The sequence below is a fragment of the Scardinius erythrophthalmus genome, assembly GCF_964197995.2.
Source record: "Scardinius erythrophthalmus genome assembly, chromosome: 2".
NCBI classification, from domain to species: domain Eukaryota; kingdom Metazoa; phylum Chordata; class Actinopteri; order Cypriniformes; family Leuciscidae; genus Scardinius; species Scardinius erythrophthalmus.
This window is the reverse complement of record NC_138222.1, coordinates 27759181-27779926: the sequence shown is the minus strand read 5'-3', so window position 1 is coordinate 27779926 and position 20746 is coordinate 27759181. Positions and strand designations below refer to the sequence as shown.

General features: G+C 37.5%; 1 protein-coding gene across 1 annotated transcript in view; it reads left to right on the top strand.

Moving 5' to 3' along the window:
* cgnl1 (cingulin-like 1) overlaps window positions 1–13100 on the top strand; it is a 33453-nt gene extending 20353 nt beyond the window's left edge. The window contains exons 10-19 of the mRNA XM_081359722.1: window positions 43–147; window positions 1047–1199; window positions 1443–1613; window positions 5181–5339; window positions 5457–5546; window positions 9436–9519; window positions 9649–9773; window positions 9885–9993; window positions 10429–10592; window positions 11548–13100. Coding sequence (XP_081215848.1) covers window positions 43–147; window positions 1047–1199; window positions 1443–1613; window positions 5181–5339; window positions 5457–5546; window positions 9436–9519; window positions 9649–9773; window positions 9885–9993; window positions 10429–10592; window positions 11548–11701 — 1314 coding nt within the window. The 3' untranslated portion in view covers window positions 11702–13100. The remainder of the gene's footprint in view (window positions 1–42; window positions 148–1046; window positions 1200–1442; window positions 1614–5180; window positions 5340–5456; window positions 5547–9435; window positions 9520–9648; window positions 9774–9884; window positions 9994–10428; window positions 10593–11547) is intronic.
* The last annotated feature ends 7646 nt before the right edge of the window (window positions 13101–20746 follow it).

The following is a 20746-nucleotide window of genomic DNA, read 5'->3' as shown; positions in this document are numbered from 1 at the left end:
ACCGAGAAGTAAAACATCTTTAATGTGTTTGTTTGTTACTAGAAAGAAAAAAGGCAGTTGGAGGAGTCTCTCGCTGAGGTCAGGGAACAGGAAGAGGAAATGACCCGTGCAAACCATGCGCTTACCACTCGCCTAGAGGATGTGCAGGTGAGACCTGGGAAGCCCAACTTCATGGGAAGCCCAAATCATGTTTGGTTGAGTTGTTATGAATTTGGGGTCGGTAAGATTATTTTAATGTTTTTGAAAGTAGTCTCTTATACTTACCAAGGATGCATTTATTTGATAAAAAAAACAGTAATATTGTGAAATATTATTACAGTTTAAAATAACTGTTTTCTATTTTAATATATTTTAAAATGTAATATATTCCTGTGATGCAAAGCTGAATTTTCAGCATCATTACCAGTCTTCATTGTCACATGATCCACCAGAACTCATTCTAATAAGCAGATCTGTTGCTGTAGTATTATTATCATTATTATTATTATTATTATTATTATTATTATTATTATCATTATTATTATTATTGTCAATGCTGAAAACATTTCTGCTGCATGTATTTGAAACGTATTGAAATGTATTTTTGTTTCAATGTAAAAGTCTTAGGCCCGGTTTCATAGACAGGGTTTAGATTAAGCCAGGATTAGGCCTTAGTTTAATTAGGACATTTAAGTTGCTTTAATAAACATGGCTTAGAAAAAAACATTATTGGTTTGCATCTTGAGACAAAACAATGGCACTGACATATTTTAAGATATGTGTTTGATACTTTTTTTTTCTTACATAATAAAAGTATTAACATTTTTCATGATCTCTCTGACCCCAAACTTTTGAAAAGTAGTGCATGAAAGTCTAAATTAGTGGTGAAACAGTAGTATTTCTTCTAAATGTCATTTTTACAACTTCAGAAATGGTTTTTTTTTGGTCACACAGTGTTAAAACTATCTATCTATAGTTAAAACTAATCAGAGTAGCATTACTGTTTCAATAATTGGCCTAAGGGAAGTCATGCTTTACTTTGTTAATTGATACTTTTCCATCCATAGAGAAACTTGACCAAAATGACTCAAGAGCACCATGAGCTGCAAGAGCGACTGAAGGAGGAGAAGAGTCAGAAAGAGCAGTTTAAAAACACCAAGAATGAGATTGAAGACGAGAGGAGGCTGCTGGACCGAACTGTGGAGAAACTTCAACGGGAGGTGAGAGACTGGACTTCACCCTGAATGATGATGTGCTTTTTTTATCATGTAAAGGTCTTAATAAACTTTTAAACAAGTTTTTGTCTTGCTTTATTTTTAATTCACTGAGGAACACAAAACCTGAGCTGGTTATACAACTTTAAGTGTGATTTGTGTCACTGACACCTAGGGTAAAACTGGAATTGACCAATTTAGTTTTCCTCGGTCCTGTTGGTTTTTCAATATCTCTCTCTCTGTCTGTAGATGAATGAGATAGTGGAGGCGTCTCAGAGCTCGACTCAGGAGCTGCAGGAGCAGATAGACATGTATAAGGAGAAGAACCGGAGGGAGATGGCAGAGCTGCAGAAACAGCTGAGAGAGGGAGGACTGGAGCTGGAGAAATCCCGTCTTACCGCCAAGACCCTTCAGGAGGAGGTGGGTGGGGGAGGGCGGCTAAAGTTCAGCAAAAAACGACCAATCTGAAGCCAAGTCGAAAAAACAAAGCAGATCATTTCTAAATTCTGAAATGCATATGTTCAAAAAACTTGACTGGACTAAACCAGCTTGGTCTGAGCCACAACTGCTTAATTAAGGCCCGTTCAAACCAAGAACGATAACTATAACCATAAGCGTCCATTAATGCGGACACTAACATAGTTATGTTTATTATAATTGTGCACTGCAGTGAAGTCTTCTGCCGCTTTAAAAGCTTACTCTCTTTAAAATCGGTGGATTCTTATTGGCTGTCAATGTTTTTAGCATTGTTTAGCTGGAAAACATTTTTTTCAGTGATAGTTCATAACGTTATAGTTTTAGTGTGGACTTCCCTATTCTTATTGAATTTGAATTATTATTAAAACTTTTATAGTTGTCCTCTATCTTGAATATTCTTTACATACTCGTATACCTTATAGACCTTGGTGGACCTAATTCCTTAAAAAAACACAGTACTGTTGTGGTGTTACTGTTGATGATATCAGGCGGTAATTCCATTTTCTGTTGTTACTCAGTGGTTAGCGTTTTCATTTACCAAGATTTTAAAGGAGGAAAGTGCTACAAAATCGTGTAAAAGTGTCCAAACACATGGTATTACCATGGTACTAGGGCTGTCAAAATTGCTAAAAAATGACGTTTGAATATTCCCTTTAAAAAACACCCGAATATTCGAACTATTCGAACATCTGGTTGCGCATTACGTCAATAACAGGACAAATTAATACAAAGAGACATAACTACTTGTATAGGTAGTTAATTTAAGTTTAAACATATTTGACAATGTATTACCAACACAAAACCAAGTAAATAAACTAATGGCCAAGACCGCAGACCTCACTGTCGCTCACTCGCAGGCACTCTCACTCTCTCTCTCTCTCTCTCTCTCTCTCACTCTCTCGCGCGCGCTCACGCTCTCTCTGCGCAAATTAACAACAGTAAGCACATGTTGAGTGCAAGAGTTTTGTGCGAGCAATTTAAGGTTGCGACTCTTGTCCCAAATATAGCAGACTTCATTCAGTGATTGAAACAAATTTATTAACATTAATTGAAGTTTTACAGTATAGAACCGACATTGAAAGCTCCGAGCGAGCTGTGCTGTGGTAAACATGGAACTTTTCTGTTTAACGTTAAATAACATGAGGCACACAATTCCGAGAAATGTGACAACAAAGAACTTTTACCCTGAGGTTCATAAAAAAGTAAAGTGCTATTAAAAAAAGAAAAAGGCTACTTACATTCTTGGTGCTTGTATTAAAAAAAGAAAAAAAGAGAAAAAACTGACAATTTATTCCATTGTCAACTTTCAGCAGTGACGCTGTGCTAGACAGTGCACTCGTGTGACCTGTCCCTGACGCCTCAGGCAGCGCGCGCGCCCACTCGCAAAGCAGACAGCAGCGCCTCTGCTTCCGCGGGCGTGTTTTTCCATATTTGAAATTCACATTTGAATATTAATTTTCATGTTCGAATTTCTGTTTTTTAAAACTATTCGAATATATATTCGAATTTAGAATATTCGTTGACAGCCCTACATGGTACATGTCCGAGAATGTCCTCTTATGCAGTTTGTTTGACTTGGAATGCAGATAGGAAAATCCCATTTTATTGGTACGATTATCCAAGCTAAACGTCTGAGAACGAAACACAGAGGAGCATGTCAGTGTTTAAGCCCTTATGCTCAGAGTTTATGGTCTATTTATCCAACAGCACAAAAAAATCATGTAAATATGGGGAAGAGTGTCTAGCCAAAGTTAAGTTTGCATTTCTTGAAAACCACGTGTTTCTGAAAAAGCACAACAGTCAGCTGGAGTTATATTTCAGTGTAAACTCCATCAAATGCCGTGTTAAATATTATTTGCATAACTTGTTATTCAGTTGCTGTCTCTGTCTCTCTGGAGATGAATATCCTCATATCAACTATCTCGGTGTCAAACACCTGGAATGTTCCTTGCCACCATTAATCATCAGCCGACATTCTTTTGGCAGATCAGATTTTTCAGTCACTTCAGTTCCTATTCGCAGTCCCTGTCTTTCAGTTTATATACTCAACAGCCCCAAGTGGGACTGACCTTTGACCTCTGCTGTTATGCGCTTTAACCCTGTCAGCACTGTGGCATTTGAGGAATGTTATTGTTTGATATGAGAATCAGGCATTATAGGTCATCCCTGTGAATGAGGTCCCATGGAACAGTGGGGAACAGTGGGGACCACCCCCCCCCCATCTCATTAACACTTTATGAGCTGAGAACAAGAGTGTAAAATGGCCTGCTTTCAGCACTGTAATTCTGTGCTGCTGCCTGTGAAATATCAGTTCATGGGTGGAGAAGGGAAGAGAGCGTCAAGAAGAACGACACAAAGAAAAGCAAACAGTTAAAAGAAGAAAGGAGTGAGACATCCTCCTCTGCACAGCTGTGTGTGAAGGAAGAGAAGGATGCTGTGTTCCCGTGGGGAGTGTTGGGTCTGAGCGATGACCTACTGACACCTCATCCTCCCAGAATTCCATCGTACACATGTTCTCCTCTCTGACACACTCTCCTCATACAGATCCTGACCTCACTCCTACAGCTGTTTCCTCTGGAGCGATACACCTCTGCTGCTAGCTTCTATAAAACCAAATCACACACATCAAAACGTGCTAGATGCTTCTTACATGCAGTATACACAGTTACTCATTTTAGTCTGCTTCCCTGAGTATTTGTTACCCAGTTTCTTCGTTAAAATCATGTCAAGCTCAAAATATTTTTTTTGTGTACACTTCACATGCGTTTTACTTCACTCTTGACAAAGGCAGCATCTTGTGGCCAAAAATGTAACTGCAACAACAGGACAGCAAAAGGTTGAACTCGTGTAAAAGAGAGATTTACTGTGCATGTTGCACAGCATGAATATCATGGTTCAAATTAAATTGAAATGATGTTTAGGGACTATATATCTCTATATATATAGTCATGGTTGTGATGTGTTTATATACGTATATATTTACATGGATCACAACCATGCTGATATAGAGCCATATCACACTTCTGCTCCTGTGATATATATAAATTATAAATAAATATATTTTATATTATAAAAAGTTTTTTTTAAAGAAATTGATACTTAAATTCAGCAAGGATGCATTAAATTGTACAAAAAAGTGAAAAATAATCAGTAAATAATTTTATAATGTTACAAATATAGTATTTCTATTTCAAATAAATTCTGTTCTTTTGAAATTTCTATTCATCAAAAAAAATCAGATTTGGTGAGCATAAGATACTTCGTTTTAAAAACATAAAAAAATCTTTGTGTATGTCTGTCTATTTATCATTATAAATCCCTCTCCATTTATGGCTTATTTAATTATGCTTTCAGATACCAATAAGAGTGTAACTCTGTCTGATCACATCTAGACCGAATTAAAATCCGCTACGGAATTCTGCACATTTTCTCCCTACATCAGTTCTGGAAATGTTCTGTTCCGTTCACAGCTATCCGAGACTAGAATGAGAATGTGTTTGTGTGTTTCAGCTGGCTCATGTGCAGGAGGATCTACGTCAGTGTCAGAAAGACAGAGATGAAGCGCTGCAGAGAGTGAAGGACCTGGAGCAGAAGGTTTTTGAACTTGAGGTCGAGACCGAGACCAAAGCCCACTCGAACGACAAAACCAGACAAGTCAAAGTCTTGGAGGTGCAGCACTAATAGAGACATGTCTTCTTTTTACTGTCATCAGCTTTACATTGAACCGCTGACTATGTTGTAATGTAAATTTGTTGTAATGTACAAGGTGTTTTTATCTGTCTATAGGACCGTCTGTCTGCGGTAGAGGTTGAGCTGGAGGAGGAGAGGCAGAGTGGAGACTTGCTGATGGAGAGAATAGACCGGGGAAGAGAACAGGTGAGATAATATTGACACTCACATTTGTTGTTAATATTTTACAGTAACAAATAGTGAAATGATTACAATTATGCAACGACACAAACTGATACATGGGAAATATGCAGTGACCAAAACTATCTCTATTTTAGAGTCTTTATTTTATCCCAGCTCTTATTTATGAGGTGTATCCTAGGGCCACATGAATACTGGACATTGTTGACTACGTTTTCCTCACTATCTCATCCATTTAAATGGTTTAAAATATTCGTTTCTAATAAAAATTCACACATAATGTATTTGTCTAACAAACTAATGTCAAATGTTTAATCATAAGCCTTTTGATTTAAATAGTTTTTACTAGTACTATGCACATTAGATGATGTTAAAAAGCTGGCATTTTTGCATTTACCTTAAAATCAACTGTAGAAATGCATGAATACAGTTTTGAATAATGCCTGTGCCGCTCATAATGTAGATTGAGATGTTTTCAAGATCTCCTTCTCCACGAGTACACTTTTGACACACACACACACACACACACACACACACACACACACACACACACACACACACACACACACACACACACACACACAGTTCAATGCTGGTAAAATACAAGTGATGGAATTAAACTTGAACGCTTGATCCACTGTTTCTTCTTTTTGAAGGGATTCTTCTTTTAAAAGTTGCACTCAAGATTCAGAGTTAATTCACACCAGAGTGAGAGAAAGATGAAGTGGGAGTGCATTGTAAATGGATCTTGCGTAATCGTTCTCTTTGGCAGCCTGCCTCTTGGTGAAAGAGTGTCCGTCTGAATTTCAGGCGTCAATTAAGAGCTCTCTCTAAAGCTTTACTTTGGCCAAAATATGCAAGAGGCCAGCCATCTCAAGTCAGCTAGTGGCAAAGCTTACTTTTGTTGAAACATCCAGAATCGCCAAAGCAGAGGTTTAAAGCAAGGGGCCGGAGAGAATTCTTCCTTCCTGACCGATAAGGCCGGGAAGGGAACATTTTTGCCAGATGAGTCAAAGATGATACATGTTTCCTAAGAAACAATGACTGTTCTACAATGTCAGTCTTAAAGTGTTGCTACGTTGCTGGACTTTTATGTGTACTTTTTTGAAACGAGCCATTTAATTTCAGGATCATGCATCATTTGGTTGGACCCATGGCTTCTTGAACTTGGACCTTTTCAAACTTTCTTCACAAGTAGCCCAAATTTGTCTCCTCTCTTATTGTTTCCAAAAGCTAAGGTCCGATTGCACCTGTCGCACTACATTTAGACCTCTTAAGAAGCGGCAAATCTAGACCAGGGCTGAAGATGTGATTAATAGATTATGAAGGAGAGGAGCGTGTGAGCTTTTTTTAATTGTCTGGAAATAGAGAATCGAGGCAAACATAATGACACAATAGTGTTACGCTAAGGCCGAGGTGAGTTTGTGTGGAAACAGTAGAGGGCTCTGTGGAGACGGGGTGGGGTGGTGTCAGGATGGGCACACCTGCGTCCATGGCAGCAGGTGCATGAGCGGCTGTCTAAATGAGAGTAATCTCCCGCTCTTTGCTCACATGCTCTCTGGCTCTCTCCCTCTCTCTCTGTCTGTATCGCTTTCGTGCTTTGATTAGTTTCAGTGTGTTTTCTGCTCTGCTGACGCAGCGCCCTGCAGGGTAGAGCGGCACACGCGGCCCATCCCTCATCCCTGAGCCCCGCTGTCACGCGCTAATTGGCATAAAATATCATCCACTCTTAGCGCCTGGCAGCAGACAGAAAGAGCCATCTTCTCTCCATCCATCGATTTCTTTTTGTCCTTTTCAATCTTAATCTTTTCTTCCATATCTGTCTTCACTGTCTTAAAGCAAGTTTTTAACATCTTTTTAATGCATTTAATGCTTTGAAGACTGGGGTCCATGAGAAATATTGTCTGTTTGGAGAATTTCAGGCATGTGCTTTGTAAATGAATTATAGAATTATAGAGAAATGTGAACATTCAATTCAAAAAAGAAGAGTAAACCGCTGTATATGATGATATTGCTCCACGTATTATCCATTATATTTTAACATATCAATTTGAGAAAAAATCCTTGAGAAAAAAGCAGCAAATCAGCATTTTAGAATGATTTCATGATGAGGTCATGTGACTCTGAAGACGGGAGTAAAGGCCTTTTCACACCAAGAACTATAACCATAACTATATTAGCATTCACACCAATGCACAATATTGGTCTGGTTTTTTTTTTTTTCTAAGCGCACGCTGCAGTTTTGCCGTCTGCCGTTTTAAAGGGGTCATATAATGTCATTTTTGTACAAGCTAATATGATTCTTTAGGGTCTAAATTAAAAGTTTGTAATATACTTATATTAAAAATTCTCATTAGTATTGTAAGAAAACACTCATTTTACATGGTCAAAAACAGCTCTGTTTTCAGCACGCCGTTTGAGTGCATGTGTCTTTAAATGATAATGAGCTTTGCTCACCCCGTCCCTCTGTTCTGTGCGTACACCGTTTATAACACAATAACCATAACGCGTTGTTTATTATAAACATGGGATTATGAATTATATTGAGAACGTCATACATAGAAAACATGCTGTAATGTACCCTGAGAGTAAAAATAGCCGCATTCATCGTGAAGCGTGCAGCAAGCGATTTGCAAAGATTAATATAAAGATTAATAAAACGTTACACTCACTCACTTCTTCTGGAGGTGCAGCAGGAACACGAATAGTTGGTAGTACCGATCCTTTTTTCAGGAACAGCTTCTTAGTAAAATCAGCTTTATACTGACCCTCGTTTGTAAAGCAGTCTGGTGAAATGATTCACGCAAACATGAAAGTATTGACGTTGATCGCGGGGAATTCCCTTCGAAAACAAACTCATCCACTGCGTCTTCAGCTGTACGGATTTAGTAACATCAAAATGACTGTTCTGTTGTGTTCGTTATTACACCCAAGAACACCACAATCACTTAGACGCCATTCTACTCCGTGCTCCAGCTATCAGCGATGAACGCGCCTATGGTTGCTATGCTAACGGGCTATGATTGACAGCTCGCTCACGAGGGCGGGTCTGTGTTGAAACGCTGCTGTCAATCAACCATTGTGGGAGGGACGTCGATTTTGTGACGTCACAAAATCGAACAGCTTGATTCAGGAGAGGGGGAAACATATAAGAAGATTTAAAAAAAAACACTGGATGGATTTTTATCATTTTATGGTGGTTGTGTACAGGCACTGCCAACACACATTTCAGTACAATCAACTTGTAAAAGTGAATGTACCATTATATGACCCCTTTAAATGCTGCACTCTTTAAAGCAGATTGTACTCTGATTGGCTGTCATTGTTTTTATTGTTTATCAAAAATCGTTCTGAAAGTCATTGCAACGATATCGTTTCTCTGTGCCATTGTCGTTATAGTTGTGGTGTGGAATATCATCTTTAGTGTGAAACGGGCCTTAGTTGTTAGTGAAAACCCAGCTTTGCCATCACAGGAATAAATTACATTTAAAAAAAATATTCAAATAGAAGTGTTATTTTAAATTCAAATTGTAATAATATTTCACAATATCACTATTTTTACTGTATTTTAGACCAAATAAATGCAGTCCTGGTGAGCATAAAAAAAAATATTTAAAAATCATACTGACTATAAACTTTTGGACAATAGTGTATCACCAAATTATTTGTTTTTTAAAATGAATTGTCATATAAATTATCATGAAAATATGAATCGTATGGTCTTTTAGGACTCCTTATTCCAAATGTGTGAAGCAAAAATGTAAAGAACAGACAAGATGGGAAAATCTTCACAAACAACTGGCATGTTTTTAGTTGAAGAGGAGGTTGTTATTGTTGGTGTGTTGCTTTAGGGAGGTTTGCCATTAATGTTTGTTAGGCTGTGTTTGTGTGACAGTTGGAGCAGATGAGGAATGAGCTGATGCAGGAGAGAGCCAGCAGACAGGATGTGGAGTGTGACAAAATCTCCCTGGAGAGACAGGTAAAAAAACAACCCCGTCTGTCTCTGATCGATGCCTTAAACCACCCGTCATCTGTAGCTCTCGACCTCTGCAAAACATTAACCTTCTTTACATAGAATTATACATTCCTTTTTCTTTTCTGTGTCAAGAATAAGGATCTGAAGAGCAGGATTTCTTATCTGGAGGGATCTCACAAGCCTAGTAAAGAGGGATTGGTGGTCCAGCTGGAGAACCGCATCCAGGAACTGGAGGAAAGACTGGAAGGAGAGGAGAGGTAAACAAGGCAACTAATGCAACTAGTGTGCTAGACGGCACATCATTGGATTTTTGTAAAATGTCTGTTATTACGTTTAAAAAAAATGTAACTTCATTAAATATTTATTAGGGATCGAGCTAACCTGCAGCTGGCGAATCGTCGGCTTGAGCGTAAAGTGAAGGAGATGATGATGCAAGTAGATGAAGAGCATCATTCACTGCAGGATCAGAAAGATCAGGTCAGCAGCAAACGTTTTTTTTTTAACCTTTATTTAACCAGGAGTGTTTAAAATCTCTTTTTTAATTAATCTAACTTTTCCAAGTTAGGCGGCCCAGTTATACAAATACACACATAACAATAACACAATAAAATATCATTAAAAGTACAATCTTAGAAGCATTTGCTAATCACTAAATCTTTTTCTGAGAGGAACATGTAAAAAAGAGAAAATCTTCTAAGCTAACTTTCTTTTTAACCCACCATTTCACGTTTTATGAAAGCATTTTTTCTTTAAAGAGTCAGTTTTCTTGTATAGATGGATTACTATAATCAAAAACTAATTCTGGAAATAATGGGTGTTTTTAGGTATGTTGCAACACTGTGCAACAATGTTGAATTGTGATGAATCTGTTGTCAATATTGTACTTTTCTAATGTGGTGTGTATGTGTGTAGTTGAACTTGCGTCTGAAGGCTCTGAAGAGGCAGATGGATGAGGCGGAGGAGGAGATCGACCGGCTGGAACACAACAAGAAGAAACTGCAGAGAGACCTGGAGGAGCAGCAGGAGGCCAACGAACAACTCCAGAGTCAGCTCAAAACACTGCGCAGCGAGATGAGGTAACGATTCAAACCTCACTGAGATGAATGCAGGACTGCCGATCTGGGTTCACTACCACTGATGGAATGGCATCTCTCAGTATGTGCTGTTGAAATCAAGCTATACTCTTCATCGGTCTGTCCAAGTATATATGACACAATGGCTACGTTCACACTGTCGGTTTATGGAGTTCAAATCGCGAAATGTTCACACAGTAACTTAGCAGCGTCTTGAATACTGTCTGTATGAACGTGCAGTAGGAGTCAAGTCCGTATTCTCTTACCAGTAACCATACAATACACACAAATTCTGACCCTTATGGTTTTTGATACATATCCACGTCACTGTAAGTTATGTGCTGAAACCACGCAGTAGACACGTGTTTGTGCCTCGCAAAGCGTCTCTCTCGCACTGGATGACGTGACAGACAAGAATGCGGTTGTTACTCCTGTAAATAACTGAACTGGGTGGAACGGAACTGTATCCAGGACTCAAATACAGGACTGACTACAGTATTCTGCTGCTGCGTGAACATGGCCTATGTGTAAAAGGGTTGGGCCGATAGACGATGCCATGACGAAGCCCCTCCTTGTGAAAAGCACAAAGTGCTCTGATTGGTCGCTGGATCTGTGTTGTGATTGGTCAACCACTTCCAGTGTGTTTCAGAAATGTCACGCCCCTTACCATAACCGCAAGTTTCAACACACTACTAACTCAATCTGCAAATGATTTGTGCGGGAATTACGTTAAATAACCATGTGTGTACGTTCCTGGAAAACAAACTCAAGACTACAAACGAGGAATTTCAGAAACAGTGCTTACCGATAAAGAGAATCACTCCCTTTGGAGTGGACTTTGTAACTTTTGAAAACCATTTTCATGCTCAAACAGCAACATGTTGAAAATGTAAAAAAGCATATAGAAAATTATACTATTCGTCTAACTAAAAATGCTCATTTTTGTTAACCCACAAAGGCGTAAGAACAACTCTGCACCAGTCCTGAACGCCGATGATGATGATGATGAAGACGATGATATCAGCACTGATGGCGAGACCTACTTCAGCTCTTCATCTGGCTACAAGCGCTCCAGCAGCCAGGATGCCTTCATCTCCAATTTCTCTCGGTGAAAACACTACTGGAAACTGAGGAGGAAATATAAAGAAAGATGGAAATATGTATTTGTGCTGTTATAAACTCTTTGCCACAATTTCATGTAACCATGAGCCCAATGCCTTTTTCCTATGATTATATATTTTTGCTAGATTTTTGTACATGTAATCTTTTATGTGTTCAACCCTATTGGAAACTGTATAGCACTGTATATCTGCGTTAAATACAATGTTTCTCAATTCTGTTCTAAATTTTTCTTTTTTTTTTTTTTTTCTTAACTCTGCAGTTCCACTAAATACACTTGCATAAACAGCCTTTAAATTATGCAGAAAATGCCATTTGTTATTTAACTATCCGGAATGTGAAGGACTGACAGATCTTTTTCAAGAAAGTTCATATAATACATAGTAAGGGAAGTATGTATGAGGGAATTATTATTTTTTTTTTTACATAAAAACATATAGTTATGGCCAAGTTTTTTTTTTTTTTTACTTAATGAACAAGCAGATATAATGTTATTTTTATATTCATTTGAAGCTGCTTTCATTTCTGTCCATTTTCAATATTATTCCAGACATAAGCAGCTCGAAAATGTGCAGAGGTGCTCTGTTGCAACTGGCTGCACCAATCTGTACACCTGAAATGTTACATTGTACTGACACATTTATGTTTCCAGGAGTTTTCATTCCTTTCTGAAGCACAAAACAGTGTTATGGATCAAATCGAATGAGCCTGTTGTATTATAGAAAACATTAACTTGTTTCGCTAAACCTTTATGCCACTCATCGGATGCTGCCATGTACCTGCTCAAATGTGAAAGCATCTGTGTGCCTGTTGTTTCAGAGGTGGAAGAGAAGTCCTTCCTTATGCAAACATTGTATATTACTGTTCTGACAATCACCCTTTGGACACTGTGATGATTTGCACTGTATGTTGAAGTGAACTCGTTGTGTGTCTGGTGCTTAAATGTTGTTAAATGGAACAAAAAGCGTTGTTATTATTAGTCATTAGTGCATCTTTTTTTTTTTAAGGTTCCAAAATGAATCCTGCCTCCTACCTCTTTGTAAACATCTACATTTAAAAAAAACATAAAAAGAAATAAACTCCACAGTTAATCCCATGATGCTCTAATTGTTTTCCATTCCTTGCTTTTCTTATTTGTCCATTTGTGTACAGGGTGTATAGTTTAAAATATAATAGAGGTAAATTCCCATCAACAGTGTCATTCTTGTGCATAAAATGAGTTTCTGGCCTTGCGTATTCCTTGTCATTCCTCTAGTCCAGAGGTTCTCAACCAGGGGGCCTCTGCAAACTTCAAAGGGGCCCCAATAAATTATTTCAATTGAGTTATTTTGCCATTTTAATTTGTTACACAAAAAAAGAAATAAAGATGTAAAACATTAAACTGACATTTTTAACAAGTTGTTATTTCTTTATTACAGCAGAAGTATTAGAGGTACGTATCAGTGTAGATTGGAGTGCCTTGAAATACTGAGAAGTTGAGAAGAACCACTGCCCAAATCTAGATCCGGGTCCTATCCACATTATTCCTACGCCCCATGACGCTTTGCTCTATGGGTGTAACAGTGAAAGACTAGCTCTATGGACGCAAACACGCAATAATATATATTTTTAAACTGTGTAAAATGACATTACATTATTCTACTCACCTTTCAACCATTGAACATTAAAAGCACATTTAAAAGTGTAAAAGCATCAACAAGTAGTGTACTTTCAACAGACCATAAATAACCCCAAAGCGTGAATCTTTCCACAGCAAAATCGGACGGTTAAATATCACTGTGGTATCTGTACGTTGCCTTAATAATAATTTTTTTAAAAAATTATTTACTTCAGCATTGCGTGATACTATTTCAAAGTGATTTCAGTCATTCTGAGAGATAATAAATTGTATTTACCTGTGAAAATAAACCTGGAAAGAGACGTGAGGACTTGGGGAGAAAAAAAAGAGAGATTCTTCGTGCATTCCAGTGAATTATCGTAAATTAAAATCAAAACAGACCACAGATGTGCAGTATATCGACCTTTTTCATAATATTACAGCGCATAATATTACGCAAAAGGAAAAAAGAAAAGAATCATGAGGAAAAGAATGCAGTGACTAATTGTTGTTATAACATATCACGTTAAAATACCAAGTGTTATGTTATTCTAATGTTATTCTTAAATAAAACATGAAAGAAAACTGAGCTCATTGAGTCAAACAGACGGATACGCTTTATTTGTTGGGCAACCTTGTGATTTGAAATTATTTGTTTCAGTCTTTTTGAATGAAAGTTCCCCAAACCGAAAGTGCCACTCATAATTAAAAACGCAGTAAGCTCAGGAATAAGGTGGATTGTGCCTTTAGTCAGAGAAACTCGTATAGTTCCTCTAGTCTAGAAGAGCAGAGAAAAAGAGGAATGCCTCCCCCAATGTTGAGAGAGGACAGCATATGTGGTGAGTGAATGTCATGTCAATATAGCTGAGCACCGGAGAGGCCAGGCCTGAACCCCTCAACAAATCCTCGTCTAGGCTGTTGTCTATGAATTACAGAAACCTTCTTAAGTTAAGATCTGACAAGTTCATTTTGGATTTTTCACAAATTCGAATGTGATTTAGGTGTTCAACTCTCAGGTCTGCTACCAAGCAACCAACGACGCGCAAAGCTGTGTGAAGTAAAACAGAAAAACGTTAGAGATTAAAATAGAGAAACAAAATAAGCTTGGTAGAAAAGGCAACGGTTAATCATTTTATTTCATAGGAGTCTGTAATTATTTGTCAGAGTTTTGTCAAAGTGCAGCACAACATTTGGGTGTTCTGTTAAAGTCACAATATATAGTTAAAATCTTTCCACCATCAAACATCGCTGTTCTTCATCTTGTATATAAATGTGATGCCATTCTCAGACAGGGCTATTATTATGTGATATTTTTACAGATGGTTTTCAAATCATTTTAAAACTAGGACACCATTGGGGTTGTCCAAAAGTTAAGACAGTTTTTAGTTTTTTTTTTTGTTGTTGTTGTTGAGTTAGGATGGTTCTGTAATACCCTTTTCCTATCTGTAGAATAAGATTATGCACTAAAGAAATGCCATTTTGTAATAGCTTTTGTTCTAAATGAGGTCCTAACTGAAATTGCCATGGTTACCAAACAGATACGATATAGGATTCTAAAGTTATCTTTCTGTAATGCTAATCTGTATTGTTACAGCACAAAACAAACTAATAACCTCCTGATGTGAGAGGAGCATCTTAGTCTGCTGCGCAGAGATTCTTGGCAAAACCAACACTCATCAAGCCAGGCGAGGCTGTAGTGTAGATCCATTCCTGAAATTCCAAGCCCACTCCTCTCTCTCTCTCTCTTTCTCTCTCTCTCTCTCTCTCTCTCTCTCTCTCTCTCTCTCTCTCTCTCTCTCTCTCTCTCTCTCTCTCTCACACACACACACACACACACACACACACACACACACTGCTTGTTTCAAAATCTGTGGTAAAGTACTCTTATTTTAGTCAAGAATATTAGAAACACGTTACTTTTTGAACCTTGATTTTTGGGGGGCGATTTACAGCTCTCTACTGTCCTCTTCCGGTCAGTTAGCAGTACTGCAGATTAGAAAATGTAAACAATGTAGGCTACCTAAGTTCACAACCATGACATTGTTTGTGAATAATAATAAACAAATATGTGCTGAAAACATTTAGACCTAGGCTAATGCTTTCAAAGCACTGAAATGTATGATACGTAACTGTAAAACCTCTTTTTCTTGTGGCATTGAATTAAAAGTTCACAACCATGCTGCTCAGACTATGACCTCTACTGGCCATTAATCACAGTATAATTGAGGAACTGACTCAAACAGATTATGATGACACCATCTGATAGTCAGACAACCTTACAGAATACATTCTTACATAGCTTTCATGATCATTAGATACAAACAGATTGCATGCCATTTAAAATTATTCAAAAAATGTGAATTGTGCTTTTCCAGAAATATCACTGCTATTAAAATGTGTTGTGAGGGGTGTTTAAAAAACTTAAAAGTCGATCTGGTCGCTTTTTAAAAGTAACACATTTCCTCAACAAGCCACACAAATTCAAATATAATTTGAGTCTGTTGCTCCAAAAGTAGCCCTACAGAAAAGCATGCATATATAGGCCTACAGTAAGTTTACTTAGTTGGGGCAATGGTTCTTAAACATATTGACTTGAGAGCCCCCAATGTCAAACACAATATAGGCATATTACACTTTATTTTACAGTATGCGTATTTACAGTGTACTTACCCAAGAAAGGACTGGTAATATACTGTAAGGTAACTACAACGAGTAGGTTTAGGGTTAGTACCTATTTATAACCCAGTCATTGTGATCGCTAGTATGTGTACATGGGGAACAGGACTGTAGCCTACCGATAAACTGCTACCGATATTGTTGCATCAAACATCACTAATAAATAGACTAGAGATAAACAAGATTAGTTGCTTGACTGAACAGTCATCAAAGAGCCATGTCTGTTCCTATCGAGCAAGGAAATGTATGATGAGCAGACTAATGAATCCTAATGGTGTGCAGTGACCCCTAACAGACAGGCTCTATTAAGGGCTGGACCATCACCGGTCTGAATGAGAACAGGAAGTGGTTTGGCCGTCAAAGCGCCTTTTATATTTCAAACTCATCTATCTACATCTCTTTTTGCTCATTCTGGGGGACGTCCGTGCCTTTATTGTGTCTCATGAGAGTCACAAAGAGAGTGTAAACAGAGCACAGGACTTTCTCTTGCCTTTCTGTGCCCTCACTCGCATGTTTTCTATTTCCTCACCACATTTATACTTATTTGGCTTTAAAGCTTTCTTCTTGAACCATTTTATCGCTTTTGTATTTGTATGCCAACACGTTTTGGTATATTTAATATATTTTGCAATATAATTTATTCCTGTGATGGCAAAGCTGAATTTTCAGCATCATTAATCCAGTCTTCAGTGTCACGTGATCCTTCAGAAATCATTAAAATATGCTGATTTGATGCTCAAGAAACATTTCTTATTATCATCAATCCTGAAAACAGTTGTGTTGCTTAATGCACGGTTGTGTGAATACCGTGATACATTTTTTCAGGATTCTTTTAAGAAAAGAAAGTTCAAACGAACAGCGTTTATTTAAAATATAAATCTTTTGTATAATAAATGTCTTTACTGTTACTTTTGTTCTATTTATTGCATTCACGCTGAATAGAAGTATTAATGTCTTTTTAAAAAATATCATACTGACCCCAATGGTAGTGTTTGTCAAGCTGACTTTGTGTAGGCAGACTAAAAAAAAAAAAATCTGCTGTGACAGGACACACAAATGGGACAACAAGTACTTCTAAATGTCAAATAACCAGTTCTCAGAGCTCAATCTTTGTCTCTTGTATGGACTTCATCACAGAGTAAGATGTTGTTAGACAGTCAAACTGCTGTAATGACTCACTTGTTAGCCGCAGGTGAAGCTGCTGTACGCAGAGCCGGATTAACGCAAAGGCAAACTAGGCACGTGCCTAGGGCCCGATTGGCGGGATGGGGCCCAGACAGAGGGACAAAATAAATAAATAAATAAAAATAAATAAATGTTCAAATGTCCTATCTACAATTTATTTCAAAATTTATTAAATAACTAAAAATAGTGACGATGTTTATCTAAACCATAGACTGTTACATTATATCACATTAACGCGAGGCGCCAGCCAGTTAAGTCCGAGGGGACGTCAGCGGCGGTCAGGGGCGGTCAACGAACGCATCCATCAGGTGCTGCGAGTGCGAAGCAAAAGCCTAAATAGGCACGCAAAGAAGCACATTTCGTAATGCAGGTCATCGATTTTGGAGTGATTGCAATGTATTTTAAATATAAACTTGTGGGCTACTGTAGATCAGCGTCATTTCTGGAAAAATAATTCATCGCTTTGTTAGTCTACGAGTTTAAAAGAGCGCGAGCGTCATTAACGTGCCCAGACGCGACGCTTTGAATTTGCGCGTACAATGAATAACATCGCGTTGGGAGCTGACTAATAAAAAAGCTACAAAAGTAAAAGACAAGACGTTTGTATTCAAAGTTAAAAAACCAACACACTGCAACATTTTTAAATGTTTCAAATAAAAGATCTCATATCTATGGGTCTATCTTCTATATTCTGCTGATGATTAGATAATACCCTGACATCATAGCCTATACGAATATTAGTTTAGAATTTTTTTTCTGCTCAGTAGCGATCGTATCTTTCTCTTCCACTTGATTTGTGTATAGCATATTTAAGGTAGCAATGCAATACATAATATCATATTACTGATATTAATAATATGACAATATCTGCAGTCAATATTGATTAAATGGGAGGGAAACATCCTGCCCATAACGTAGCTATGAAAACATTTATAAAAGCACGTTCATGTTCATCTACTGAAGTGCTATTCTGGAACTGTGAATAAACTGAATAAAACAGCAAAATAACAAGAAGAACAATAACATCTTCATTAAACAAAAAAGAGATTACCTTAGATAAAGTTTGATGTAGTAGGCTACCAGTAAAAAGTCTGGACCCATTACTATTTTTAATGTTTCTGAAAGAAGTTTCCTATTATGCTCTTCAAGCCTGCATTTATTGGATCAAAAATACAGAAAAACAGGAATATTCAGCAAGGATGTGTTAAATATATAAAAGTGATAGTGAAGACTTTTTTAAAACAACTTTTTAATAATCAAAAAATCCTGAAAAAAGTATCACATGTTATAAAATAAATATTAAGCACCATTTCTAACATTTGATAATAAATCAGAATATTATAAAGTTTTCTGAAGGATCACGTGACACTAAATTCAGCTTTGCATCACAGAAATATATTTTAAAGTATAGTAAAATAGAAAACCATTATTTTAAATTGTAATAATATTTCACTATATTATTTTTCTGTATTTTTGATCAAATAAATCCAGGCTTGATGAGCATAAGAGACTTCTTTCAAAAACATTAAAAATAGTCATTTGTCCAAACTTGTGTACTGTGTAAGTAAAAATATACTGCTTTTAAAATTAAATGTTGTATAAATAAAAAGGTTAGGAATCATATTTGTTTCAAGTGTTTTTTATTGGGGGTGGGGGGCCTCCAACATGAATTTTGCCTAGGGCCTCCAAATGTCTAGAACCGGCCCTGGCTGTACGGGTCATGGCAAATAACAACAAGGCAATTATTCCAAGACAGCAGCTGTGCTGGCTAAACAATACATGTTGTTAGTTACAACACCATTCAAGTGCCTTCTTAGATTTGTTGTTTTTAGTTCACTTTTTACTATAATGAATGTGTGTTTGAAAGTGAATGTAGTGACATGAAAGCGCTATATAAATGCAGTCCATTTACCATTTACATTACATAACATGAGCTTCTATAATACAGCTCAACCAATCATGTTAAAACCTGGGAACACTACAATAAGGCACTTAGCCATTATTTCAGGCAGGATTAGTCATTTGTGTTGGATTGCAAGTGTGGGCCCGCAAACTTAAATGGGCAAAATGTAATTGTATACAGCTCACCCACCAAACCTAAATGGTGGAATCAACCCCAACATAACAGAACAGACCGGAATTGCTAATATTCACATTTAGATCTCTTTCTATGGTCAACTCATAAATGTCAAATCTTTTATATGTTTTTATTACATGGCTTGGCTGAATTCCAATATAGAATGCGGTCTGTTATTTCTTTATAACAGACCGCTGCGAAGTATAACAGACCGTTGCCATGAAAAACAGCGCGTTGCTATGGACGCGGAACGGACTATTTTCTTTAGCGGAAGCAATACAATCGTTTTTAAATCAATAACCCCTTTTTAAATCAATAATTCGCGGCAAATTATTTATTTATTTTGTAGGTAGCCATGTAATAAGCGGGATAATGTATAGTGAGCCGGTTGTTATAGTGAATAACAACCCCTTCAGGCTGATTCAAGATCCCTCCGCTTCGCGTCGGGATCCCGTTCAGCCTGTCGGGGTTGTTATTCACTATAACAACCGGCTCACTATACATTATCCCTTACTTATTACATGGCTTGGTTGAATTCCAATGTAGAATGTGGTCTGTTATTTCTTGATAACAGACCGCTGCGAAGTATAACACACACCGTTGCCATGCAAAGCAGAGCGTTGCTATGGACGCAGGATTCTAACCGTAAAGACGGAACGGACTAGCAATACACTCGTTTTTAAATCAATAAACTCCTTTTTAAATCAATATTTTGTGTCAAATTATTGATTTATTTGGAAGGTAGCCATGTAATAAGCGGGATAATGTAGAGCGAGGCGGTTATTATAGCGAATACAACCCCGACAGGCTGATCAGGACCCTGACGGGAAAACGCCTCATTCTACATTAACGTTATCCCTTACGTATTTGTTGATTGCCTTTCTGTCTCTCTGAATAAGATTCCTTAGAAATGTAAATGTTTCTGTAATAGGTGACTTAATGATTTTAGGTCCACTCCCCTTCTCTGTACATAACATCTACAAACAAACACACTTTATTTGTCTTCCTTCCAGATAGTCGTCTTTTTCAGCCTCTCTGTTTTTCTTCCTTCTCCTGTTGTCACTCCTCATCTCATCTCAGAAATGTTTCTGATCTGCACCTCAAGGAATCCAGCCCGTCTAGTAAGATCAGGTAAGCATGGTGACAATACGTAATAACACAATGAGGCAGGAATAGCTCCTGTTCACTTTTTCTTTTCCTTGTTAACTGGGTGCAGTCAGACATTAACTGTAGGTGAGGTGAGCTGGATGGATGGATGTAACAGTGTTTACCTGTAATTTTGTGTTGTAGGTAATGATGCATTTTGTAACTTGAATAATATGTCACGTGGTGAGGAAGACAAAGCAGCTGTGTAGATTTAAAGGTGGTATCAGTGATTTCAGGCCCAAAAATATTTGTATTTTTTTTCCTAATGATCCGCTAGCTGCCCGCCCCATAAGCATGCCGTCAAAAAAACGCGTCTGTGTAGGCAGCCTAGGCTCTGAGATCTGCACACAAAAACAA